General features: G+C 26.2%; 1 protein-coding gene across 1 annotated transcript in view; it reads right to left on the reverse strand.

Moving 5' to 3' along the window:
- The window catches only part of LOC111034889 (probable G-protein coupled receptor No18), a 114,318-nt gene that overhangs the window by 47,830 nt on the left and 39,957 nt on the right, over positions 1 to 26,531 (reverse strand). The window contains exon 3 of the mRNA XM_022316298.1: positions 9,168 to 9,415. Coding sequence (XP_022171990.1) covers positions 9,168 to 9,415 — 248 coding nt within the window. The remainder of the gene's footprint in view (positions 1 to 9,167; positions 9,416 to 26,531) is intronic.

Consider the following 26,531-nt stretch of genomic DNA (forward strand, 5'->3'; position numbering starts at 1 on the left):
CCAATTCATGTTTAAGCTACACTAATATTTCTCTTGATAATAATTTAATTACTATGTCCAACAATGCTCACTACCTAGGTCCAATCTTGGATCAATAGAATACTTACATAATCTCAATACATTACAATTTAACAAATAGTAATAAAAAATAGTTTAAAATCAAATACTATTCATTTATAAAATCCTATTAATGCGCAAATAAACTTAATATCTGGAAGGTTGCAAAACCTTCTAACCTTTAAAAAATTCAAGTCTTCCAATCCTACACATCAATATTTAACACTATAATTGAAAATGACTTTTATATCTACAAAATATTTTGCTCACTTTATCTGTCTTATCTTAATCCTACGGTTGACCAGCTAATTCCCAATAACTAAATTTTACTGTTAACCAGAAACTCAAATAGAATACTTCAGCACAAATGGTGTAAAAACTTGTCTTCATTAATTCATTAATTCATAATTCTTTTTTTTTAATGAAAAATGAAAAATACTTTTGTAAACCATTAAGTAGGTACGTTTTCTAATTCAAGTATCTCAAGAAGCCACATTTACACGAATAACTCTTTTTTTCACATAAATACATGTATTGTAAGTAAAAAAATAATTACAGATTATGTAATTCTCTATCAAATTTAAAAAAAAATATATATTTTTTTTTTGTACCTATGGTCTTCATAAATAGTATTATAATATTAAATGGTATTTAGTTAAATAAAAATTAGTTAAACTAATCAAGCATACTTAAATTACCTATACTACACAATAATGGCAAGTTAAAAACTGTAATAAATTATCCAATAAGTTAAATGTTTTTTTTTGTATCTAAGACAATAAATATTAATTGTACAGCTTACTCAGACAGTATTTTTATTTGTAATTACAAAATATTGAATCTAAAATATAGTTATTTATTTGCATTTGGGTAAAACAACTGTGAATAAATTATATATTTATAACTAATAATAATAATAATAAAATAAATATATATATATATACCTGTCATGGCTACCATTCCACATATTATATGTTATTAATTGCGATACCGTATTATTGAATTTTCACAATAACTTGTACTTGGGTACTGGTGCAAAATTATAGTGTCAATGATTGCCCAATTTATTGAGGTAATGCAAGTGATAATTAATTTTGATTCGTTTAGTTCAATAAAAAAAAATAAAGCAGAGTTATAATTTAATAACAATTAATTTAATTTTTGAAATGACTCCGTCAAGTTTCTCTTTTTTCTTTAAGCCTGATTTTCATACTTAGAGAAAAACAATATTATTACCTGAGGTAATTTTAACGTAGTGAATGTTTTTTTGGAATGTTTACGAAATACGGCTTACACCAAAGTGTAGCACAATGCACAAAACAGCATAGTGTTGTGTAAATTAATAACATTAACTATCAACAGTATCAATGCACCTACTTAAATAAATAAGTGTATTATTAACGGCTTAATGAACTAATATGGTTAATGAATAAACAGCTATTCTAAAACTCACCTTTGGGTAGAGTTCAGAGAGAGAAAAGATTCTTAATGTCTTTACATGAGTGTTTTCGATTTTTTTCTATTTTGAGTATACCGTGGGTGTGATATTATGGTATCATTGTTTATCGCACGTTTAATGTTATTACTGATTTTGAGGGAAATCGTCAATTTGGTGAATGTTGCGCATACTTAATGAATGTCGGTAATATCTGTTAGTCTATTTATGAAATATAGCTATTATAATTTATATTTAATACCCAGTCATGAAATAATGAATTTATTTTTAGTTTGTCTACTTCTGCAGGTATTGGTAGAATACCTGAATGATTATTTGGATCTTATAAAAATGATACATTTAATCGTTTATTCCAAATAACTTATAATATTTATCATGATGAGTAACCATATTACATTATGAATCGAATAATAATTATTATACAACATACCACGTTAAATGTTAAATTAACACCACGAGCTGGTGTTCATAGTCGGTAGTCAGATAGTCTTATAGCTATATTATGTTCAATGACAAAAGGTTCACCATAAAATAAAGTTCACTTTAAGATACTTTTAATAACTAGTTAAAATGTCAAATACAGTTAAATGTGTAATTTATATATGAGTAAAATTATAAAAGTTAAGCTATGAAATAAAGTGAAAAACACTTCTAATAGGTACTACCAAAATAAAATATATTATTGTGTCTTCAACAGTTACACATATTAACTGAGTATTAATATAAAAAGTTTTTAGTTATTAGTTATTAGTTATAATGAATTATATTTATAACATGATCGAATACACAATTTTAAGCACAAAACATAATAATATTTATTGATTTACTTTGATGAAATATATACTCACCAAATTATATTTTATTATCCCTGCAGTATATTACCTACGTTCTAAATTATATTATTTTATACATGTTCTTTATTATTCTGTCTATATTATATGTTGTATAATAATTAATATTTATTAACAAACATAAAATGTATGAACCTAAACAGAGAATTAAGTACCTTATCGGTTTTCGATTGAAATTCATAGCATTAATATTAAATGGTTACATTAAATAATTCAAAATATAATATTTTATTATAACTCAATATAGTTATACATTACTTAGATATGATTACAGAATAATATGGTTATGTAATAATATGTATAGTAGGTAGGTACCTGTGCGTTGTACATAAATGTAATTTGGCAATGTACAACATATGTCTAGATTAATTACTTCGACAACAATTACAGTGAGCGATATTTATGTATATTATTTTCACAAATTATTGATAAGTTACTACTTTTATACTGTCGAACTTACGAATAAAAAATATGTTCGTCTTGTTATTAAATTAAAAACGTAAACAGGAGTATAAAAGAAAACGACTTACAATTAAAAATAATAATAAAAAACTATTACCATTGTGTCTAAGTATTGTAAATAATATCATCTATCAATTGTTGATGGCTATTCATCGGATAAGCTCTTATTCGGTTTCATAAGCATCAAATAACTTATTTGTGATTTATTCTTTAAATAAGACTTATTGGGACATTGAAAAAACGGAAAATGACATATTTTGTTATCCGGCTGTATATATTCTTTTGTAACATAAAAATATTCGATAAGCTATACATTTTGAGAGGTCATATTTTTCTAATATTTACGTATACAAGAGATAGAAAATAATAAGATCGTCAAATACAATATACATAAAGGTATAAAGCTACCTAACTTATATTTCAAACAAAACTTAAAATATACTCAATGAATTTTAATTCTGGGAAATTTGAAACAGTATTTCAGATACGCCTTATTAAATTTCTGACCGAAAAGTGTTTTGAGTTTTTCAAGTCAAAACTTGCATACTATAGTCACTGAATTTCCGGTAACAGTTGAAGAATAAAGTGTTGAGAACACCTAATAGGAATACTTATTGAAAGATAATATTTATCAGATTGCTATTTGCCTTATTATGCCTTTGACAATTATTATGATATGAATATTTTTGTTTGTCATTGTCGGCTAACTTAAATATATTACACGAATTCGGTGAAGAAAATGAACACAATAAAAAGTTCTATAATTATGCAATAAAGGAAATTTTTATAAAATTACTTGGGTAACGATTTTAGAAGAATAATTGAACGATACTGATCAATTTTCATTTTCATTTTATGGGGAAAATATTTTACATATTTATGCTAACTTAAGGTACAATTAGTGATCATAAATGTATCATAAGATCCAATTAATTTACCTAGGTTTTTTTGTATCCTTCAAATTAATATACTATTACAATCTGTACAATGTAGTTTATAATATTGTCAAAATACACACAGTGTAGACTAAATGTTTAATAAACATTGCATGCACATTTAAAGACACACATTATTGTGATAAACATAATGGTTTTAGACGCGTGTAAGTGTGTTTTTAATTCATGATTCAGGTAATACGCAGTAGACTATTTTTTTATACAATTTGTCTATGTGCCAAAAACATTACAACTCTTTAACAAACACAAAAGTAACAGTATAAAAAATAAAATTGTTGTTGTTGTAGGAAAATAAGCATTTATTTTTTAATTAAATAGAATGTAATAACTTATACATTTACATACGATGTATCTACCATTATATTGATATTATTATAATAATATTATTTCAATATTGATATAAATATATAGATCATAAATGAAAATTTTCTTTGTAAAATATTGTATCATAAAATTAAGTCGTTATAAAATTATTAAATATTTATGTAACAGATGTTCGCTTTCTAAAAACGTTCAGACTTTTGATTTCACTTATTTTTTAGGTAGTGAAAGTAGTAAAGAATTTCGCTTTTAAATTTTAAACATTATAAGTATATACAGAAAATAAAAATATTAAAGTTACTTCCTCGTGTATTTTTAAAATTCATTTCCGGAACTGTAATCCATGTGGATTAGGTTAGGTAATGTAAAATTTGAAAGTATATTACATTGCGTATTCGCATTCCGATATTTTCCTTTAAAACCGGTTTGAGCCAAATCATCAAGAATCATTAAGATCCACACAACGGTTTAGGCTAGGTAAAAAATTAATCTCAAAACATTGCAATATACTAGGAATAGCCAATACATTAGCATTGTTAAAATTAGTACTACCTAGTTTTATATTGAGTATAAATTGTGTTTATAATATTAAGTTTTTACATCTTCAAAATATGATAAAATATTAATAATTTCTAAACTATCATTAAGTCTAGTAGATATCTTCGAATTATAGTATTACTGTATTAGTTCAATGAGAAAACTTAAGTTATTATATATATATGTAAACAGAATAATTGTTGTCAGTCTTACACTCAAATTAACCCATATATATTTTTTTAGCAGATTTATATTTGTTTTTGTTAAAGATAAAATCACTGATTTTATCAGATTGTAACTAGCATTATAATAACGAATACGATGCGAAATCTAGTCCATACATTACTTTAGTCTAAATATGTAACTCAACATACGTATTCACTATACATATTTCGTGTTTATACTCGTAATTAAAAAAAAAAAAATTATATTTAAAATATGCGAAAATATACTTTAAAAAATATATATCTTTGTACCAATATGATGCGGTTCGTGGACCTACGCCTAACTAGCTAAATGTATAAAAGAACATACCAACTAACATACCAATACATTATAACCCTAATAATTAACTATATTATACCCTATCTATAAAAATGTACCCATCTACCTACCTATTTAGTATCATAAATATACTATCGTAAATATTTTTACTGCTTGCTGTTTTAGATGCTGAACTTACGTTATAATTTGTATGCCGTAACTATATTAAAATATATTTATATTACCTATAGCTTTTATTTTTGTTTTTATACTTAACATGCATTAAATTAAACATACGCCATTATGTTAATCTATCAAATATAGTTTAATTTTTACGACTCGTATACATATTTTGTGTAATACTATAATTATATATCTTAGAGTTTATTTTCATTCACTAATTATTCATGAAAAAAATTTAAAACTTTTTATTTCAAATAGGAATATGTATACACTATATGGAAGTATACAAGCTATTTAAATATTATGTATATTACAAAAAGATATATTAAAATCGATATTTTCCTATGAATATTGAGAACATTGAAAATATTCATTCACTATATAATTATAATTTAGGACATTTCAGGGTTGAACTAACCAACAGCTAAAATATCTGAATAAATTTTTTTTTTTTAATTGGTAAAATGAATAATAGTAGATATTTTTGATATTTTTTAAAACCTGATAGCATTATGCATTTATATTTAAGTATGATTGTCGATTTTATGATACAAATAAACAATATTTATAAAAATTGTAAACATAAATATATTAATAACTTTCTTAACAATGTTACATTTTTCATAAAGCAATTATTATCAAATTAAAATATGTTTTTTAAATGTTATTCAACTACCTGAGAATAATGTAGTTATTATTAATATTATCTGTTTAACCAGGTTGGTTTAAATTTTTTTTCTAATTTGGATATTCTAAATCAACATATTTTATCCCAATACCATGTAAAAACACAGGAGAAGTACAATTCCCCAACCTCTTATATGCTGAAGTGATATTTAAGTTAGTAAAAGATACATAGGTACCTATATAAATTAATTATTCAGCGTTATTACTATAATAGTATGCGATTTACACTATTATAAATTGATGGAATGTAAAACCTATTAAGAGTACAACAATATCATGAAATAATCATTTAAATACTAGTGCATGGATTTCATATTCGTAAAATATTCTACATTTTTATTTAGGCATAATAGTCATTACAGTGCACCTAATAGAATGCATGCATAGCTCCGACTCAGCATATAAAAAATAATTTGAAATGGGAACTCATTGCAAATTAAGAAAAGGTATTTAAAATGGTTTTTTGTTATAATGGTAATTCATTAAGCGTTTTTAAATTGGTATACATATGTATGCTTATTTTTGTTCAGTATAAAATTCAAACTGCGCCTTTTAAGTTTCGGACGTTACGGTTATTTTTATATTTTTTTTTTTTTTTTTGCTCCGAGGCTATTAAAAAGTATTTTCTATTTTGTTTTAATTTGCAATTTGTATGTTTTACATGGCGTTGTTTTTATTACATAAACGCATTATACCATCGGGGTGAAATTTAGATGGGTCATCCCGTGGCCGTGGGTGGTTGGTGTGTCCGCTCACAGTATACCCAAATCCTACGAAAGACATAATAATATAGACTAGTGCGTTACAGTTACGACGAGTGTACTAGTAAATAAACTGACTGTAATATATCAAAAAGTAGTATAGAAATATGAATATTCATGAAACTCCAAATACCCATAGTATGTTTTACAATATAATATCGTTTCACAGACGATGGTTATATAGGTAGGTACTTCTATTGACCGATAGTCCCGGTTACCACTGCAAGTATAAACATCAGACCACTGTCCAACTAACGAATAATTTAGCAATTAGTTCACGGCTTTATTACAATATCGAATACACCATAGGTATTTCAATGTTATTACATCAATTCAATCGAAACGTTGTTAATTAACCTAATTAACCAAGTCTCTCCAATTTACTTTGATAATGATGTTTTTGTTTTGTTTCAAAAGCAGTTGATTTTTAGATTTACATTTACATTTTGGTCCGGTGTTATGAATTTATTCGTGAGACATCACATTGAAACAAAGACTTCTCTATCTTTTACAGAATTCTTGCGCCTTGTTTTTAATAAGTTTGCATGATTTTAAATAAAACCACAAACGTATTCAAAAAACTTCTTTTGAACATTTTCAACTTAAAAAGTTTGTAATGCATTATATCAAAATATGTTGAAGTAGGTAAATAATGAGGTAGGTACAAACAAATTTGTACACATTGTAAAATATTGAACATAGCTATCTGATATTAGAACAACACAATCCTTTAAAAAAAAAAAAGATAATACTCAAATCATATTTTGAAAAGTATATTCAAAATTAAACAAGTCTGTGAAAAATAGTATTATACTATAAATGGCTTTTGTTCCGTTTCATACATTACATACATTATGTATTACACATTTTACATTTATCATTAAAAAAAAAAGTCAGCTTAATATGTTTCTACAGTTTCTAATTATTTACAAATTTAACATTTTTGTTATTTTCATGTTGGTTTAAAATATCATAATATATACCCGAAACAATTTTTTAATTGAAAATCAGCTCTGCTGGTACAAACGTAGGTGATATCAATTTAAGTTAAACGTTTCACATCATAATATTATAATGTTAACAACTAGCAATTTTGTATTCATATAATTATTTTTATTCTGGTAAATAGGTACACAATTGTAAGTTAAACTGAAAGAAATTCCATTTCTGCAGGTTGTGGTGACGTTACGTCATTAGTCAATTCATAAATCGGATTATAAAAACAATTTTGATGGTAAAAACATTTATCCAAGTCAAGTAGTTTTTAGAACTTTTTAAATTAGCAATATCTTTCTGGAATAAATTAATTTAAAACGTAATACATTTTTTAAAAATATGATTTTCGGGAATTTCCTGACATGAGTATATTTCTTAAGCTATTTATTATCAATATAATTTTCACAGTTGTTGTCATATGTTTAACTACTAGTATACATTTTTTTGTAGTTTACATTTTTCTGTTACACCCTGTTTTATTTATTTATTTATTTTTTTGTATTCTCATATGCTTATTTCATTTTAATTTGGTTTCACACAACATTTCACAAGTGAAACAGCCAGTGACGTGAATCGCTTATAAACTTTTCGTGTATATACAGTATACTATTGATTAATGTAACATTGGCTAGATAAATACATCATAATTAAAAAAGAGAAAATAAACTAAAATATTCATAGTTCAGAATACTAGATATCTACTAGAAAAAAGAATGCAATCTTTTTTCATGAGACGTAGGATATCAATACATACTATTTGTTTCAAAATATGTAACACAAACTTTAAAGTCAAACTCTATCCTAAACCAAAATAAATACTGCACATTTAGGACTTACGGTTAATATAATATATCATTATTATGCAATATAAATATTGGGTCAAAAATCTAATAATCACCGGAGAACCATTTAAAGACATACTCTCGGAGAACACATGTTCCCATTAGTTAGGTTGTTCTTTGTTTCAATGAAAATCTAAACTCTAATTAGTATACTGAAGGTAAAAATATTACAAATCGATTAAATATTTTACCATCACTTCAATATTACAGTCCAAAATAATATAGAATGTGTCGGAAGACTATAATTATTATTGAGTAACAGACAATTTATAACATAATATTATATAAGTACATAGTTCAACTATTGACACTAGAATTTATTAAAGTGATTTAATAAAATTACAAGGTTTCTTTAATAGAAATCATTGTGTTTTGATATGACTTGTAAATAATTAGACCCTCCGTTAAAAAAATGAAGTGATCTCTAAACGTTCGATAAAGATCGTGAGAGTACCTACGTATAATATCCGAGTGTGCATCGATCATGGCCCAAAAATATAAAGTCTGCGTAATTGATTTTGCACGCACAGTTGTGTTGCAATAGTCGTCAACTTTAATGCAATGTTCAGAATTACCTGTACTGCGTTAACGATGGTGTACGAAGACAGTATCGGCCACTCCCAAGAAAGCACTGTTAACGGTCCGCTAATAATGCACACCATACTGTCAGCGACGCACAAGTTTAGCAGCAAAAGGTTGTTGGAAACCTTATGGCTCATGGATAGAGCCAGAAACACACATAAATTCGCTGTGGTGCCGATTATCGCCACAAGCACCATGTGGACGGCCATTAATGACGTAGCTATGGTCGAAAACCCATCGTCTGTAAAATGTTTGTAAAAAAACACATTAGGAATAAGCTTGTGAATGTATTTTGACCTGATAAAATTAATGAATGATATAACACCAAAGTGATACTAGTTAATCATTTTCGAGAACAACCGCAAACCATTTGTACGTAAGAGGTACATCTCGCAGGTAAACATAATTTCATAATTTTGGATTCTGAGCTGAGCGCTGTATTTTACAATGATGTGTGTTATTTTATTTATTTTGTTGTGTGTCATCAAACTTTACCTTTTGGAGCAGTAAAATTATTTCAATCTTCAACTTCATTATATTGTCTAGTAGAAAAGAGAATCTAGTTAATACTTTGGGAGGTCAAAGCAAAAAATTCCCAGTACTTTTCTTAAAAATTTTAAAAAAAATTTTAAAAATAGGGAAAAATGGAAATTGATCAGCTAAACCTGTTTTCGAAATAATGCATTTTGTTATTTTGATGTAGTTCAAAAACAAATAATTGTACATACTTAATATTTTCACTAAATGTTTAAATTATAGTTTTGATAATACGTGGGTGCTCAATAAAACTTTCAAAATATTTAGATTAAGTTTAAGCTATGTATAGGACATCAACATTTTCAAATATCAATAAAAAATGTAAGCTCAGTCAATTTTGGAATTATTTTGAAAAAAAGTTGAACTTACAGCTACAATAATTGGTTATGACTTTATGAGTGTTTTAAGTTAATATTTTGACAAAATTTGTTAAATTCACTATTTTGATGTTAAAAATCTATACAATTACTATTTTTATATGTAAACCTAGAAATTGAAAACAAAAGGTAACTATCGTAATTAGTTCTTACTGTCACTGTTTCTTACTAAAATCTTAAAATTTAAAGAATGTTAGGGGTATTATCAAACATTTTTTTATTTAGTTTGGACATTGTTTTGACATTTGATATTTAAGCGAAGAATAACGATTTGAAAGCGATGTCTTTAGGAAAAATTAATTCAAGTTCTCATATTATTAATAGGTAGTAAAATAAATTACTTTAGTATCAATGTAAATACATAGTATAAAATACTTATAGTAATAAAGGCTGATGGACAATCTCCGCTAAGAATCGTTCTTCGTTCACAATGATTAATTATTATTAAATTCAAATTGAACACATAAATTACAGTAAATTACTCCTCAATGACGAGCCACATTCAACACCTAGTACCTGCTGTACAGCATAGCAGTTACCTACTTTCCTACATTTTTATTTACTATTATTTAGGTACATACTACTATTATTACAGGCTGCAGAGTGCCGGTTGTTTAATGTTAGGTATAATAATAAGATAACTAGTTTGTCAAAGTTAATGAAACTACTACGCTCACGCTCAATGCATACACAACTTTACACAATACAATTAAATGTAATAGCACACCAGTTACACATACAAGTTTAAATAATTATTTAAATTTTTTTCTTTATATCTGTAGAAATAAATTTCAAATCAAATAAAAAATTTAAAAGTTTACATTTGAGTATTAGTTACAAATGATCATAATTATTTTATTTTGTATGTCTAAATACTTGCATTAAATAATTAATGATAGACTATGCATACTATGGGTCTACATTATAAATATATAATTAAAATAACATATTTATTTTTTTATGTGTCAATATAATATGCATTGTAGACTGTAGAGTCATACAGTATATCTGCATAAATATATTTTTACAATTTTTAAAAATAAATTAATTTAAGCTACATAATATTATGTGTGATAATGATTATTATTTATTAATAAGCTATAACTAAATTTAAAACTTTTAAAAATTACTTAATATTAGTCTAGGAGGAAGACAAGTTCATTTGTACATAAAAATACACAAAATATGACATATTTTATTAACTAGGCTTAACAAGATTTTAGATTAAATGTGATTTTGCGATGAGAACGTTTGGTTTTAAAAAAAAAATTTTTTTTGTTTGTTACACCATAAGTAGTCAAAATAAAGCTTTGATTTTTAACTTATGGCACTTATGAGAAGTTCTTTAACGTAGTTTTTCTATAACGGCTCATAAAAAATTTCACTCAGTCAAGAAACTTTAAGAACATTTAAATTAAATAAACAATTGGAACTTTTTTTTAGCTCCTTGTGTAACTATAATAGCTTAACAAGTATTAAATATATATAAGTATATAACTGCATAAAATACCTAAATAGAATACATTAAAAATTAATAATAGTGAACATAAAACATTAAATAATATAAAATAGTTGTTATTTTAGTTATTTTACTGCAATTTTAAAAATATTATAGCAAGTACTTCCAACTTTTTTAAGTATGTTAATATATTTCATACACACAATAACACTTTCAAATTCAATATTGTCAAGCAAAAATTATTCAACCTAATGCGTTACTATTAGTATAATAAATTACTTTGATAGGTAGTATTACAAATATATCATATTATTATAATATAATATTTAGTAATTTAGTGACAGACCGTTTTTATTTAGAATTATTTTTGTTATAAAATGATGTAATATCATTGAATTTAAATTTAACACATCCATTACAGTGACCCACGTGACATCTAAAGTACAGTAGAGTGATACCCACTAGTCCACCTTTTTTTTGTAATGGTGACCTTTTTTTCGTATAATGCAACGTAATTTGTTATACAGTCATTTATCATAGTATACTCAATTTAAAATAAATTTTTGAAAAGCTAGGTTACCCCTCCCTTCCCAGAGCCAATGCATATTTAGTGTTGTAGGCCCTTATTTTGAATATTTTGATGTCGTTTTTAAAAATTACTAAAAAAAGGTTCTGGTTTAAATTTAAGTAAAAATAAGTATTTTTAAATTGTTTTAAATTTGGGAACCCTAGGTAACACCATTAGTCTTAACGATTATCGTTAATAATAAAATATAGCACAACTATTAACTTATAATAATGATATATCATTTAAAACTATTACAAAAAAATGAAAAAACTGTTACAAATCAAACAAAATACAGCTATACATTTTGAATTTATAGTAGATGTATCTTATCTTAGTTAAAAATTAAATACTTATATCATTGGGGAGTAGTTTTGATCTAATATAACTACGAAAGTAATTATCTAAAACGGAAGTTGGTGATTTAATTAAGGGATTATAATGATATATTTAAATTCGTTGATAAATAAAGGTATACATAAGATATTCATGAATATTATTGCAATAAGGTGATCGATAGACACTTGGATTCACAGTCTTAAGAAGATTAACTGATCTATGAGCAGAAGGGGATGTTTGGAAGTTTTTGATTTTTTTTTATGTTTATAGTCTAGCATTTTATATTGTAGACTAGACGTCCTTTGTAGCATACTGACTGAGCCCCTGCACGAACAGCGACTTCATCCAGGCACTACCGATATTTAAAGTTACAAAACCTTTTTTTTAATTATAAAACTAAGGAATGCAAAAAAATAAATTTCAAAATATAACAATACATATATCATATAATTTCTGCTGCAACTAATATCTACTAAAAATTATGAAGATAAATTCTTTATACTGGGCAAATAAATATTTATTTAACATTGATATGATTTATTTTTAAATATTAAAATAATAAATTATCTATTAAAAAATCAGTATACATTTATATATCTATTATGGTAGTATAAAATCAACGACTATCATAAATATATTTTATCGCGCAGTATATTAATATTGGCTAGTGTCGATAAGAATTTAATAAAACTTGTAACAGTAAAAAAACTTATAGATTATTGAGACAGTAAAAAATCGAATTTAAAAACAAAAAAAAAAAATTTTCACAAAGCCTATGCTTTGGGTACCTGAAATCAGAACTGACTTAAAAACATCTTAAAAAAAAATAAAAATTGAATGAGTTTTGTTTTTATACTGTTAATACTCAATACTTTCGACATTTTTTAATAATGATTCCAAGCCCGTTTAAATAAATTTAAGTTTTTTTCTAGTGAAAAAAAATCTTCAAAAGTTTTTCAAAGTGCTACTTACAATTAAATTGTGAATTGTATATTAAAGTTGATGCTAAAGAGATGAACATTTTAATTTGAATGTTCTTTTATTTAAGTTTAATTTTTTAGTGAAACCTCAATACTGAAGGTCGTACATCAAAGTTGATTTAGTATACGAGTTTATAAAAATGTTTAATTGCGCAGAATAAACAAGTAGTAATTAAGATTTTTAATTTTTTAAAACCCCATAAAGAATTCATAGAAATGATTAACAGTGAGTATTAACGTAGATGGGTACGTATAATGATAAAGAATAGTAGTTCAAAATAAAACAATTTTTTTTAAATATTTGTTTTATTAGATGTTTCTATGAAAACAATAATAATACATTATAAATAACATTTATAAGGGTGGGTAAATCTCATATTAAAAATTAACATGTTTAGTTAATAGTTTCTTTAAAGACATTTTAAACCAAAATTCAGTTTGCTTTACCATAATAATACTCGAGGGACACTTCAGCTAAAGTTAAATCGTGTAAACTTTAAAGAAACTCTAACAGGTATAAATGTGTAATGTATAATGCATTACGTAATAACGAAACCATAACGATATTTCCGACCATCACCGGTTAAAATCTAGAGAGCATAATATTATTTCTTTTAAAAACATGTATTATTTACTCATAAATGCTTAATGAACAAAACATATTATTTCAAAATGTTTACGAAACAAGTGAATTATTGGTTTTACCATAATGAATCACTTCTTCGTAGGTAATACCCTTTTAATTAATATTTCTGCGTACTCCGGTCAAAACAAGCGGCGTGATAGATTAAAATAATTTAATAATATTTCATTTATGCAAATTATAAAATATTTGAATTCGTGTGCATACCTATACTTTTTAGTGTATTAGATAATAAAAAGAAGGAATTTCCTATTAATTATGGTATTATAAAAGAAACAACTTTAATACATTATCAACGCAAACAAATTCATAGTTTTATTCACTTTTATATTTTAGTATAAATCGTTTAATATCACTTTTGTATTCTCTGTTATTGAGTGAAGATATTCGAAAATTGTTGTCATTTTATTTTGCCTTATAAGTTATAACCGTATTAGAAAAAGTGTTTTTATTTCAAATGTACTTGTGTGTAAAATATCATAATTCATAATTAACAAGTATCGACTCATGTTTGACATATTTTATAAATTAAAAAATTTGTAAAATCTGTATAATTGTTGGTACTATTCTCAATAGTATACACATAATTTAAGGTAAAATAATACTATTTACCTACACAGTTTCAAGTAGTAGCACGCATGTGATTGTTATTAAATCCAACCAAATCTAAGGTATTTAACAACAACAAATATAAGGTTTAATACTTTTTGTGATTTATGGAAAAAAATTTTTTTGTCAATGAGTGATATATTTGTTTTCAACTAATGAAGTATTGACCTACTAATTAAGTACAAGCCTTTCCCACTTTATACTTAATATGAATTAAAAATACTGTGAATACTGAATTGTGATCGTAGCTTATTGCAAATACTAAAATACCTAACTATAAACTATTAAATACATTTAATATTCAACTAGTAAAAGTTTGAATTCAATGATTGATGCCCAAAAAGTTTAACTTCATTTATAACATAAATCAATATTAGAACGATCTGATTCTACCAAAGCAAAACAACTACGAGCACAAAAATATGAATGAAAAAATAGTCAAAATTAAAATTGTCTAATAAAGTAAAGAAAGAGTATAAATCAATTGAGAGGTTATCAGAGTAATATTTATTATCTTGATAAATATACATATATATATATTTTATAGGTAATTCACCAAACCATTTTAAGTGTTTAATTTTTAGATAAACCGCCGTTTATTATTTTTTTAGCATAATAACCTATTTCAAAAAAATTATAAAGAAATCTCATTCTAAATAATCCATATGAATTACTAATCAGACTGACTATTAGTCGTTTATTTATTGATTGTTAATATCTAATAATATCATTAAATACCTACTTACTGGGTTGTAAGGTCTACAGTAAAATCACATATGGTAAAGTCCCTCACTACATTTTTTAATAGGTTATATTTAGCCTAGGTTTAGGAAAGTTTGACTACAGAATGAGAAGTGCAAACAAATTGCTTGTTATATTTTATTGTCTACAAAGACACCGTGGATAACAGATGGTTTACTCTAACATCGCCTTAAATTTAGAACGAAATAATAATTTATTATTATTATTTCAAATCATCCTCTTTAATTATTAATTTTTATCAGACTATATCAGTAAATACAGTTCAGAAAATCATTCATTATTTTATATATTACTTTATTGCAATAATTGTATCCTTCAGAGATCAGTTGCATTACTTATAAACGATTTCTCACACAAGTGATGTGGAATAGATACTTTATAGTTACTAATATTGGATATTGCAAAGAAAATATTATATTCATAGTGTGTAATTAATTTATCCATGTCTTTGAGTTCCATTTGAAAACGTTTCATCAGAACTATCAAAAATAAAAGCAATCCTGGTGACTAGGAAGTCATCGTAAATTCGTAGAAAATACAGTTTTTCACAAACTATTCCCCAAGCTATTTAAATATTTTAAATAAAATACATTCCTTACACTACAAACGATAATTTTTTTCAAATAAAAATAGAGAAAAAGTTTTTTTACATTTTTTTTAAAAATATTTTAAACATTGAAGATCTCACTATATTATAGATACCTACAACAAAAACGGAGATATCACAGAAAGACAATATTTATTACTATATTATACAATACGAATTTATAATAATGAATTATATTTTTGAAGATATTGAAATACTGATAAAGATTTTCTTTACACACCCGGTGTAGTTTTCAGTATTAAATGAATAAAAAAAATATAATATATAATATATGTGTATCGTAAGCGTCTGTAAATAGTACAAAAAAAAATTTAAAGAAAAAAATAATAGGAAAGCAAAAAAATTAAGGTATCAATAATATTACTATAATGTATAGGTATATATTTTACAGAAGAATACATTATACAGCATTTATTACACACTATATTCGTAAATTCTAAAAATAATAATATAAAATATGTTCACATGTTTCAAATAAATATACGGTGGCCACGGGTTGAAGAAATCCACAAACGTGAAAGTCTCAAATGTAATAATTGAAAAGCTTGTCATAGTTGATAGTTAGGTACTTTGGTATTCAAGGAATTTAGCTTTTCGCGAATTCTCAAGATTGATAAAACTCATCTCAATATCGTGGCGGCCGATACACCCATTTAACCCATCCCCATAAACATACTATTTATTCATAGAATATTGAAAATTATAAATATAATCGAACCTCAAAGCACATATTATAAGTGCATTAGTTAGCTAATTTTAGTACAGGTTCATTTTATATTCTGGTTGGCGCTATGAATGTAGATATTGATTAAATTATGTCGATAAAAAAAATGTTTGTTTGGCTAAAAAACTTGTAAATGTAATACACTAATACAAGGTTTCTTATAAGTTGTTGTTAGTGGAAATAAAAAAAAAAGATGAGCGTAAATTCACAATAATGTTTTATGAGCATTTGTTATAAGTTCAGTAGTTGTATCATGCTTGACAGACCGTCTTCGCCCGGAATCGTTTTTTGTGTACAATGATGTTATACCATTGAATTCGAGTTTAATAAATCTATTTCCTGCACTGACTTCTCTAGAAACCTAATGTACAACAAGGGCCGCTTTTTTCGTATGTAATTCATAATTTCTAGGCTTTTCTCTCATAGTTTTGTTACAGACTCACAAAGTTAACATATTTTTATTAAAAAATTAAACATGAGTTATATATATTATGATAGAATGTCACTATTGACTGCAAATTGTACAATTCCAAATAAGTGGTTGATTGAAGGATTAGTGATTGAATCTTACAATTATAATATACATAGCATGTCTGGTTGCGAAATCCGCAACACGCAAGTATAATAAAACTTTACTTTTGCAATTCCTGGAAATGTACCGAAATGTAAGGATTACCACTTAGTGGTGCGTGACAAATACGAAAACAACATTTATATACAAAAAAAAACAACTACAAGGAAATTGACCAAATTGCGGGACCTCTGGTCTAGGAAAAGAGGAAGGGGAAAACCACTTATAAGGAAGACCGCAGTACAAAATTTTCAGATGTACCGTACATGAGTCCTGCAATTATTATACAACTAGGTAGCTACATATTATCATAACTTGTATTTTATTGAAAAAACATAAAACAACAATTTAAAATTGTTCTTGTGTTGTAATTATCTATCTTGAATTAATTAAAAATACTTCATCTATATCTTGACTATTAGTAGAGACAGTAATTTTGTAAAACAGTTTTCTTAAAACACATGATTATCTAATACAAGTGTAATGAAATCAAAATAAAATTTTTAATTTTATATAGATTTTGGTTGGTATTGTTTTGTAAATAATTGGTTATTAATTAACATGTATAGCCGGTTAAATATTGCACACACAATTGTATTATTTACAAATCTCAACTATAATAATCTAAATTGGAAATTAGAACTTTTAATTCCAGGACCACTCCTATCATTAATAATATTATCAACGGTATTATTACAAATTGTGCAAGTGTGTATAAAATGGATTTTATCGACTACCATTGTTATTAATATTGATTATCAGTATTTCCGCAAAACTTCGATAGTGACTTATTAGTTTGAAAACTTGAACGTCAGACAAAATATATTTTGGAGCATGTTCCTAATACTATATAGCTGTATAATGAAAGTTATTAAACTATATAACGTTACTAATAAAGTAGGTACCTATATGAAATACGTCATCAACATCATCGATGCCAGACAGATGAATTCTCTTCTATGATTCAAGTGCGAAATTCAAAGAACGTGATATAAATGAACAGTGAACACCCATAAAAACCCGACAAAACTTCTTATATTACAAAACACTCAAGCACTCATGATATAACAGATTATTTATGTGGATTTTATCTAAATATCTATAATAAGAAATAGGTACCAACAGTAGTTATTTAACCTATCGATAAATATCAAATAGTATCTACTAGCATTTGAATTGAATAATAATATTGTAATTATCCTCAATAACTATTGTTGACGATGTGATAATTTCGTCTAAAATCTGAGTAGGTACACGTTAGGTTACTGTATCAACCGATATCTATATCATATAAATTAGATCGTACGTCTGAAATTCTGGTCTATGGCCTACTGACCCTGACTGATTAATGAGATACAACATTGAATATTGTTCAGCCATTAATTTCATACGATCAGCTAAAGAACATAATATAATCTGTTACAAAATGTGTAATCGCCAAAGTTTCATATTTTAACGAATCGGAGAAATCGTTATTATATACTATTAATTTCATACTCAGCCACATGTGTGACGTCCTCCAACATGATAATGCCTACAGCCCTATAACTACGACTAGTATTAACATTTATAATAGTGCATGATAAGATATTATTATTAATATACTATTATGTATAAATAAATATTCGTGAGGATTTTGGTGGCGCGAGGTCACGCGAGTGTATAAAATGATCATGAATAGTATCCGCCATTAATCATCACTGTTAAAAGTGCAAATAATACCACAGAACTCCATTTTAACGTCTTTGTAGTGGCCTTAGTATGATATTATAATAATATATTCTACCTACGACGTAGAAATTTATGTAACGGTTTCAAATGACACAAACAAACTTACAAGTTACTAACAGAAACTTTTTGATGTTAATTTTTCAGTATTGAGATTATACTAATTTTGCTTTAGTTAAACCATTTGTTTGGTTACCATGCATCCCAATAAGTAATATCATTTTCATTCAGAATCATTTTTCATAATATGTATGTCCTATAAAATGATTTATTATTAGATTCAAATGTAACACATAAATTAGTCATTACAGTGACCAATTGTAAAAACAAACTGATACAGTGATACGATTCAATAACTATTATTTTCTAAAAAACAAAACTAATTACAAAGACATGTATTTTAAGCATAAATAGATACAAGTATGCATTTATTAATTAAGCTGATAGTAATTTCAATCGGAAGTATCATTTTAATAGATATAAATACACGGTTACATTAATAATGATAAAATATAAAATATAAAATATAAAATATAAAACATAAAACATAAACAGAAACTTGAATTAAAAACAAGTTTAACTAGTTGTATGCACTCTGTAATGCATATGTTGTAATGATTTTATAACGATATTTTTATTTAGTTATTTTTTCTGAATAATAATTAAACTTTATCTTAAAATATTATTTCAAATAAAAAATATATAATACAAAGGCGTATTCATTCATTCTTTACATTGAAATAAATGATAACGTTTTACATTTAGAAACCTGCATTGTGTAACAGATTAGTCAAAAAAATGATATAGCACTAATATGTGAGAAATTAATGTAAATATAAAATCGATTAAAATCTATTAGAATAAATAACGTATTCTAATGAGTAATACTAAGAGTTAATAATAATTAAAAGCAATAGGATTTATGGGTCTTAATAGGGTTTTTGGAATATGATAAAAAGTTTTATTTTTTGTTTATATTGTAGTTTAGTTGTTATAAATAAACGTAATACGTTGTAATAAAGCATTTTGAGAAAGATAAAATGGTGTTGAATAAAAAGAGAGTTGCTATACGTAACCATTCTATTGTAATATATTAAATAATTCCTCAGTAATATTGAAAAAAAAAAAACAATAATTAAAGTATAATAACACGAATGGGCGAAATATAGCAATTTGGTAATGCGATTATCTTAGTTGGAGAGATAACAGGAACATTTGGTATTGCTGAAAGAGAGCAAGAAAGAAGTATTTGAATAGGCATGTAGAGATTTAACAGTTTATGAAGTGAGAGGGGCATTGTATGAAATTGGCTGTTAGGCCGTTGGGAATTAACACATATAAGACCAACATTTCGATTTAAAGATTCACTTTTAGAGTGGATATATCGTTGGTATAGTCTAAAAATGAGCCCAGAACGAAGAGGACGGAATCTTGATTTCCTTGAAGAGTTCAGATTGGTGGTTTGGGTTGGTGTTGCGATGGTAGATAGACATCGATGGTTAAATTTTAGGGGCGATTTATTTGTAGGGATAATCATTGACTATTAAACAATATTAAAGTGACTAAACTCTGATGTGGCCTGTTTTTGTTTTTTTAATAGGCAATTAATAGATTAATGACATCATGGGAAAAATGTTTCCGGTAGGTATCCATGATTTTTTGGTCGGTATCCAGATGGAGAAGTTCACATAAGAGACATCGAGAAATAATGGTGTGAGCAGTAGGACACAGTTCGATTTAGTGAAGTTAGGTTAAAATCTTGGAAGTAGGCAGAAAATCTTAAATGTTAAGTAGAAGTCTTGAATACCTAACTCTGAATTTTGAAAATTAGACAGTAGAGTAGTATAATATTTTTAACGTATGGCCATTTTTTTTTTCAAATTAAGTACCAAATAAAAGTAAGACTTATATTTTTATTTTACTATTCTTTTATTTTTCCCGGTTTCTTGGATATACTTGTGAACAGTTGTGGTTAAAGACTTACGGTTTTTCTTGCCTTTAACTACTTAAAATTCGGGATATGTATGGAGCGTAAATTTGATTTTACTGTTTTTGCACGAATGGGACGTTGTTTCTAGCGGATACAGGTATATTTAGATAACTTTTAATTAATTAAATAATAAAATGAAATATAACTTCATTGCAATTAACTCGGTAGTAAGACGGCCATTAACAATACGAGATAGGTTGCAACTGTTTTTTTAATTATTCTGTGGACACTTACCAAGTAAATAATTACACGTTGTGAATTCCTCTCCATCTTGGAAACCAAGAAAGAAATTTATTTTTATGAAAATCACCTGTTAACCTAGATTTAGTAGTGTCTGCCCATTCAAAAAATTGGTGAACATTTTAAAAACACGTCTTAACAAATGTGATTTGAGTTCTACTTATAATTTTTTTGGATGATATGATTTAGCATTGTTTTCAAATTATAATTATCATACCTAACCTGTCTTCCTAATATAATATCCAATTATCCTATGTCAAGCTGACAAGTGAGCAAAAAGTGAGAGAAAAATGCCCCCAAACATGTTTGATCTATAATATAATATAAAATATTAAATTCTTCTTTTGAATTTTCCAGTTTTTATTTAATTAGGTAGTTTTTAATTAATATAACCTATAGCAGTCTATTAATAGGTATATGTATATGTACTCACAGAAATTAACTGAAGCTTATAGATATAATGTTTATAATTTAAAATCAAATATAAATCAGTTGTAATCAAAAATGTATAAAACAATATTCTTGCATTTTACGAATTCTGTCAAAAAATTGTACTTATGTATTTTTTATATATTTTATATTTTTCAATTACTATAAGAAAACTTATGAGAAACCTTGCTTGTATTAAATTTTCGACCTTTTGAACCAAGAGAAAAATGTTTTCGATATTAAATTAAATAAATTTTATGCGGGTATTAGAAAAAATAGAACATGATTTATATAATATTTGTGGAAAGAAGCCATCCAGTGATGACACTATCAATTTGATTCATCGATATATTTACAGATAAAATACTGGAAGAGTCGAAAATGTAAAATGTTTAAAATACCTCAAAAATAGTCAAATTTTAAAATGGACCATGTATTGAAAATTTTAATCTAAATAGTTAATGAAAATATCAAGCAAGGAAGGTTATTCGTTTTTGAGTTACAACAAAAAACAAATAACGGTTTCTCCTTAATTAATTTTTTGTTTTTCTCAAATATTTTGAAAATAACTGAGTTGAATCCCCAATTTTTTACCAGAAATAACTCTCAAAGTTTAAATTGAAGTATTTTTACCTCCCCGAGAGATGATAACAAACATAAAAAAAATACTGTAATATCAATAAGTACATTCATTTCTCGGCTCAGAATCTAATATTGGTAGTTCAAGTAATATTATAATATAATTTAATGTGCCGCATTGAGTTTGTCCTTGTAAACTTACCTTTGAATTTGGATTCATATCTTATTCAATTTTTATTAAACTTGATTTTTGAGGAATAACTGTCAACTAAATAACATTTTCATTTTTCTTTTCATTTACAATTTTAAGTTTGCAAATTTATACTCAACACTCTAGTAACAATATATTATCATACCTATTTATTTCATAAAAATTTAGTTTGAATTTTTTTTAGTGAAAACCCAAACCAAATTAACTTTGTACCTCAAATGTTTAAAAAAAAAAAAACGACAAATCAAAAAATCAAAAAATATTTAAAATGTTGAAATTAATTGTTTGCTATGTTAAAATTACGTAAATAATGTAGTAATTATCTTCACAAATTGTATTTGAGAATAACTAATAAGAATAATATTCGACAACATGCCATACCTATGATATATAATAACTATTATAATATTATTAAATGTTCACTTTAACGTTTTTGAAAACGTTAGTCCCATGATATTTTATTTTTTGTTTTCAAAATTTGCTCAATTTTTAAACATTTTAAAAAACTTTAGGACCATAGATATCCAATTTTTATAATAACTTGTAAAAAAAAGTGTTTTTTTATGAAACTTTAAAATATTATTTGAACTAACTGTTGTTTTGGTAAACATTAATTGAAGGTATTATAATTTATAAGCACTAAGCATCACATTAAGAACAATTCTTCATATTCATATTTTGTGTATTGAAATGTCAATGTATAACATCGTAATGTTTTATTATTAAGTATTTGATATTGTATATGCTTAAACTTTGCAGTTTGCTGAATGAGTAATCAACATTGAATAAATTGAGAAATTTGTAAAAATCTTGTAATGAAAGGGTCACCTGGTGTTTGGTACTTATCTACCTTCGCTCCCCTCGTTATAAACAAGTTGTGTATAATTATATATCTGAAGACAGTAATAAGTCATTGCATTAAAAAATAAATCTGAGCAGATCTCATTTAAAATATCAGTTTAGCCGATTTTTCAGTGTTTTGCACGAGTTTTTTCTTTTGGCTATTCTTTCAGACCTCGTAAGAATTATGATATTAAATACTGTGTTTACCGTAGGTACTTAATGGAATCGGTGACATTTTATTGTAAGTAACTAATACAAAGGATTTCAATAAGCGCCAACAAAACACTATTAATACCTACTAAATGTTTTATATTTATCCAGGTTATTATACCCAGCATGAAACAATAATATATTGATTTTTTTACACATGCGTTTAAAAAGTACATTAAAAGTAACATTGTGCATAATTGACGAGAAGTGATGCGCACGTGCATATGACAGGTGTCAATTCTAGTTTTGTATATTTTTTATAATATTGAATAATAGGTATTTTCGTGGATATTTATTTCGCTTTTGAATCACAGGAGGCACGTAAACCTTAGTGTTTTGGCGCATTTCGACTATAACCGCGTACCTACAATAGCTTTGATACCTGTTTAAAATAATCGAAGGTTCATTGCCACCCCCATCATCATTCACCGTAGTCGACGTACAGATGAATCAGACAGAATTACGACCACAGAACACGAGCACACAGGTGACTGTTTCCCTCGTACTGAAACACCCAGAGGGCTGTAAATTTCAGTCGTTCCGGCTCCTACAACTCGCACGAAACCTCCATCCGATCGATGGTCCTACTTCTCCACCGCTGCCAATGCGGTGTGAGACAGCTCCCGTGATCACTTGTCTTGTGACTACGAGTGTGCTTGCACTCCCCCTCCCCTAACCTCTCAATCATATTTATCAATGATATGACATGATTCGGGCATGGCAGCAAGTCGCGTTCTATCAACTAATGGGACAAGGTGGTAAATGAAACGACTAGTGTCAGAGTCATCCCCAATCACCGCTTGCCACAGAGACATGGACATTGGACACTTCCAGGCATATTTGGGACGTCCGGCCACCACTCACGTACTTATCTAGTATATGTGAAACTGTAGTTCTTTTTCACAGCACGAAATGAGTCAGAGGTCTATGTCCAGTGGCATTTAAACAAAGGCAGTGTTAGTATAATGATAAACGGTCAAAACAAAAAAACATGTATTCAGCCCAAAAATATATCTATGTTAAGTAAAATGTTTTGCAACTTAACTCGACAGTCGACACTACCTTTCCAATGATATATGTGAGTTTCAACTATTGTGTTTTTTGTCAGAGTTATTGTTTCGACAGCAAAAAGTGTTAGCTCATTAACGTATGGATTACACGAATTAAACCAAAATATCATTGTTCATTAATTCACAAAAAATATGTATTTATATATTTTTTACTTTTTATTTACTCAGAATCATAATGTACTAAAAAATAGTTTCTCATTTGATGGTATTTCGCCATATTTTTATTTGCAGACGGTATTTAATAATTCAAAAAAGTATTTTTTATATTTTATACTGTATCGTACTGCCATCCACCAATAAAATATTATACATTATAAAATAGCGTTGATATTTTGAGACTTAAAACGTTGATCTAACAACTATAATAAGAATTATATTGCTTCATCAAAACACTTACTTGGTTCATGGTTTTTACAAACTCATCTTAGATAATTAAAAATTACTGATATGTAATAGATTTAAGTATTGTACCCCTTGCAGGAGAAACAATCATCAATTAAATAATATTGTATAATGACAATGCTCAAAATTGTATTTAAACTTATTCTTACGACGTTGGTTGGCTGTGAATATTATAAATTAATTTATAAACTAATCATAAGTACTATCTTTAAATCGGGATGAATGTCACACACCCATAAAATATAATGAAAATCGAATGAAAATAGTGTTAAATATTATTTTATACTAATACAAAATATTTGTTGATCTTAAGCACCAATAAAATAAAATTGTAATTTAATTTAATTCTGCCTTTACAACATAACAAGAATCATTCCTCTATAGCGTCTTACTTATTGTTCTGTTTTATATATTATTATTCTGACCACAAAAATCCTGTCATCTGAACCGAGATTTTCCTTTTGATCCCAACTATTGACTGCAAATCTATAATATTTTTTATCATACTATGCTCATCTCGATTACATCAGATGACCTATTTAAAAAGTATTGAAAATATGATCCTTTTTACCTTTATAAAACTGATTATCCTGGTTATCCTTGTGACTTGTAATATTCATCCTATCATATTATTACTGATATATTTTCTCTTAGACCTTTAATGAACGCATAATATAATAAAACAAATTCCAGTCAAATATAATTTATAATATTATTCTTCCTACATCATAATTGCATTAAAAAGTTTGTCCCAAGTTATCTGAAAATTATTATTTATTTATAGGTGTAAAATGATTTTTCTTTATTTTATTATTTCTTTATTCAGACAATCAGTTTGTTTTTGGATTTTGTGGTTTACCAGTATAGACATACCTTGTCACAATATAAGAGTTTTGATGCATGAATGCTTGTAAAAACATACTTTCTTGGTTTTACTGTTTATATTAAATATATACTTATTCTTTCAGTATAGTACAACATTGTTTTGTTTTATTTCGTTATTCTCTGGTATAGAATACTTTAACTCATAAATACAGTTATATATAAATATTATTTGTAGGCACCTACTTGAATTTACCACGGTTTACCAACTTTTGTTTTAATTCTACCATAGCAGGTGATTCAAGTTATAATATATAATACTTAACAACAAAGTAAAACATTAATCGTGTTTCAATATGATTGATGATTTGTCGTATATACGCGTAGAAAAGATAACATAAGAATATTTTTAACCTTGAATTGCAGCCAATCATCAAAACTAAAATTAATTATTATTAATTAATGCAACACATTTAATGAAACCATTTAATTTTTTGCAAATATATTAATTAAGAGTTAGGTTTAGGACTTAAAGAAATGGCCAAACACTTATTGGAAATATCTAAATGATGGCTACATCTAAATTACCTAAATTAAAAAACCACAATTTGTGTGATGAAAATAAAATGACATACATGAAACTTTTTGAGCTTAGAATTC

Source organism: Myzus persicae, unplaced genomic scaffold (assembly GCF_001856785.1).
Source record: "Myzus persicae strain clone G006 unplaced genomic scaffold, MPER_G0061.0, whole genome shotgun sequence".
Lineage (NCBI taxonomy): Eukaryota > Metazoa > Arthropoda > Insecta > Hemiptera > Aphididae > Myzus > Myzus persicae.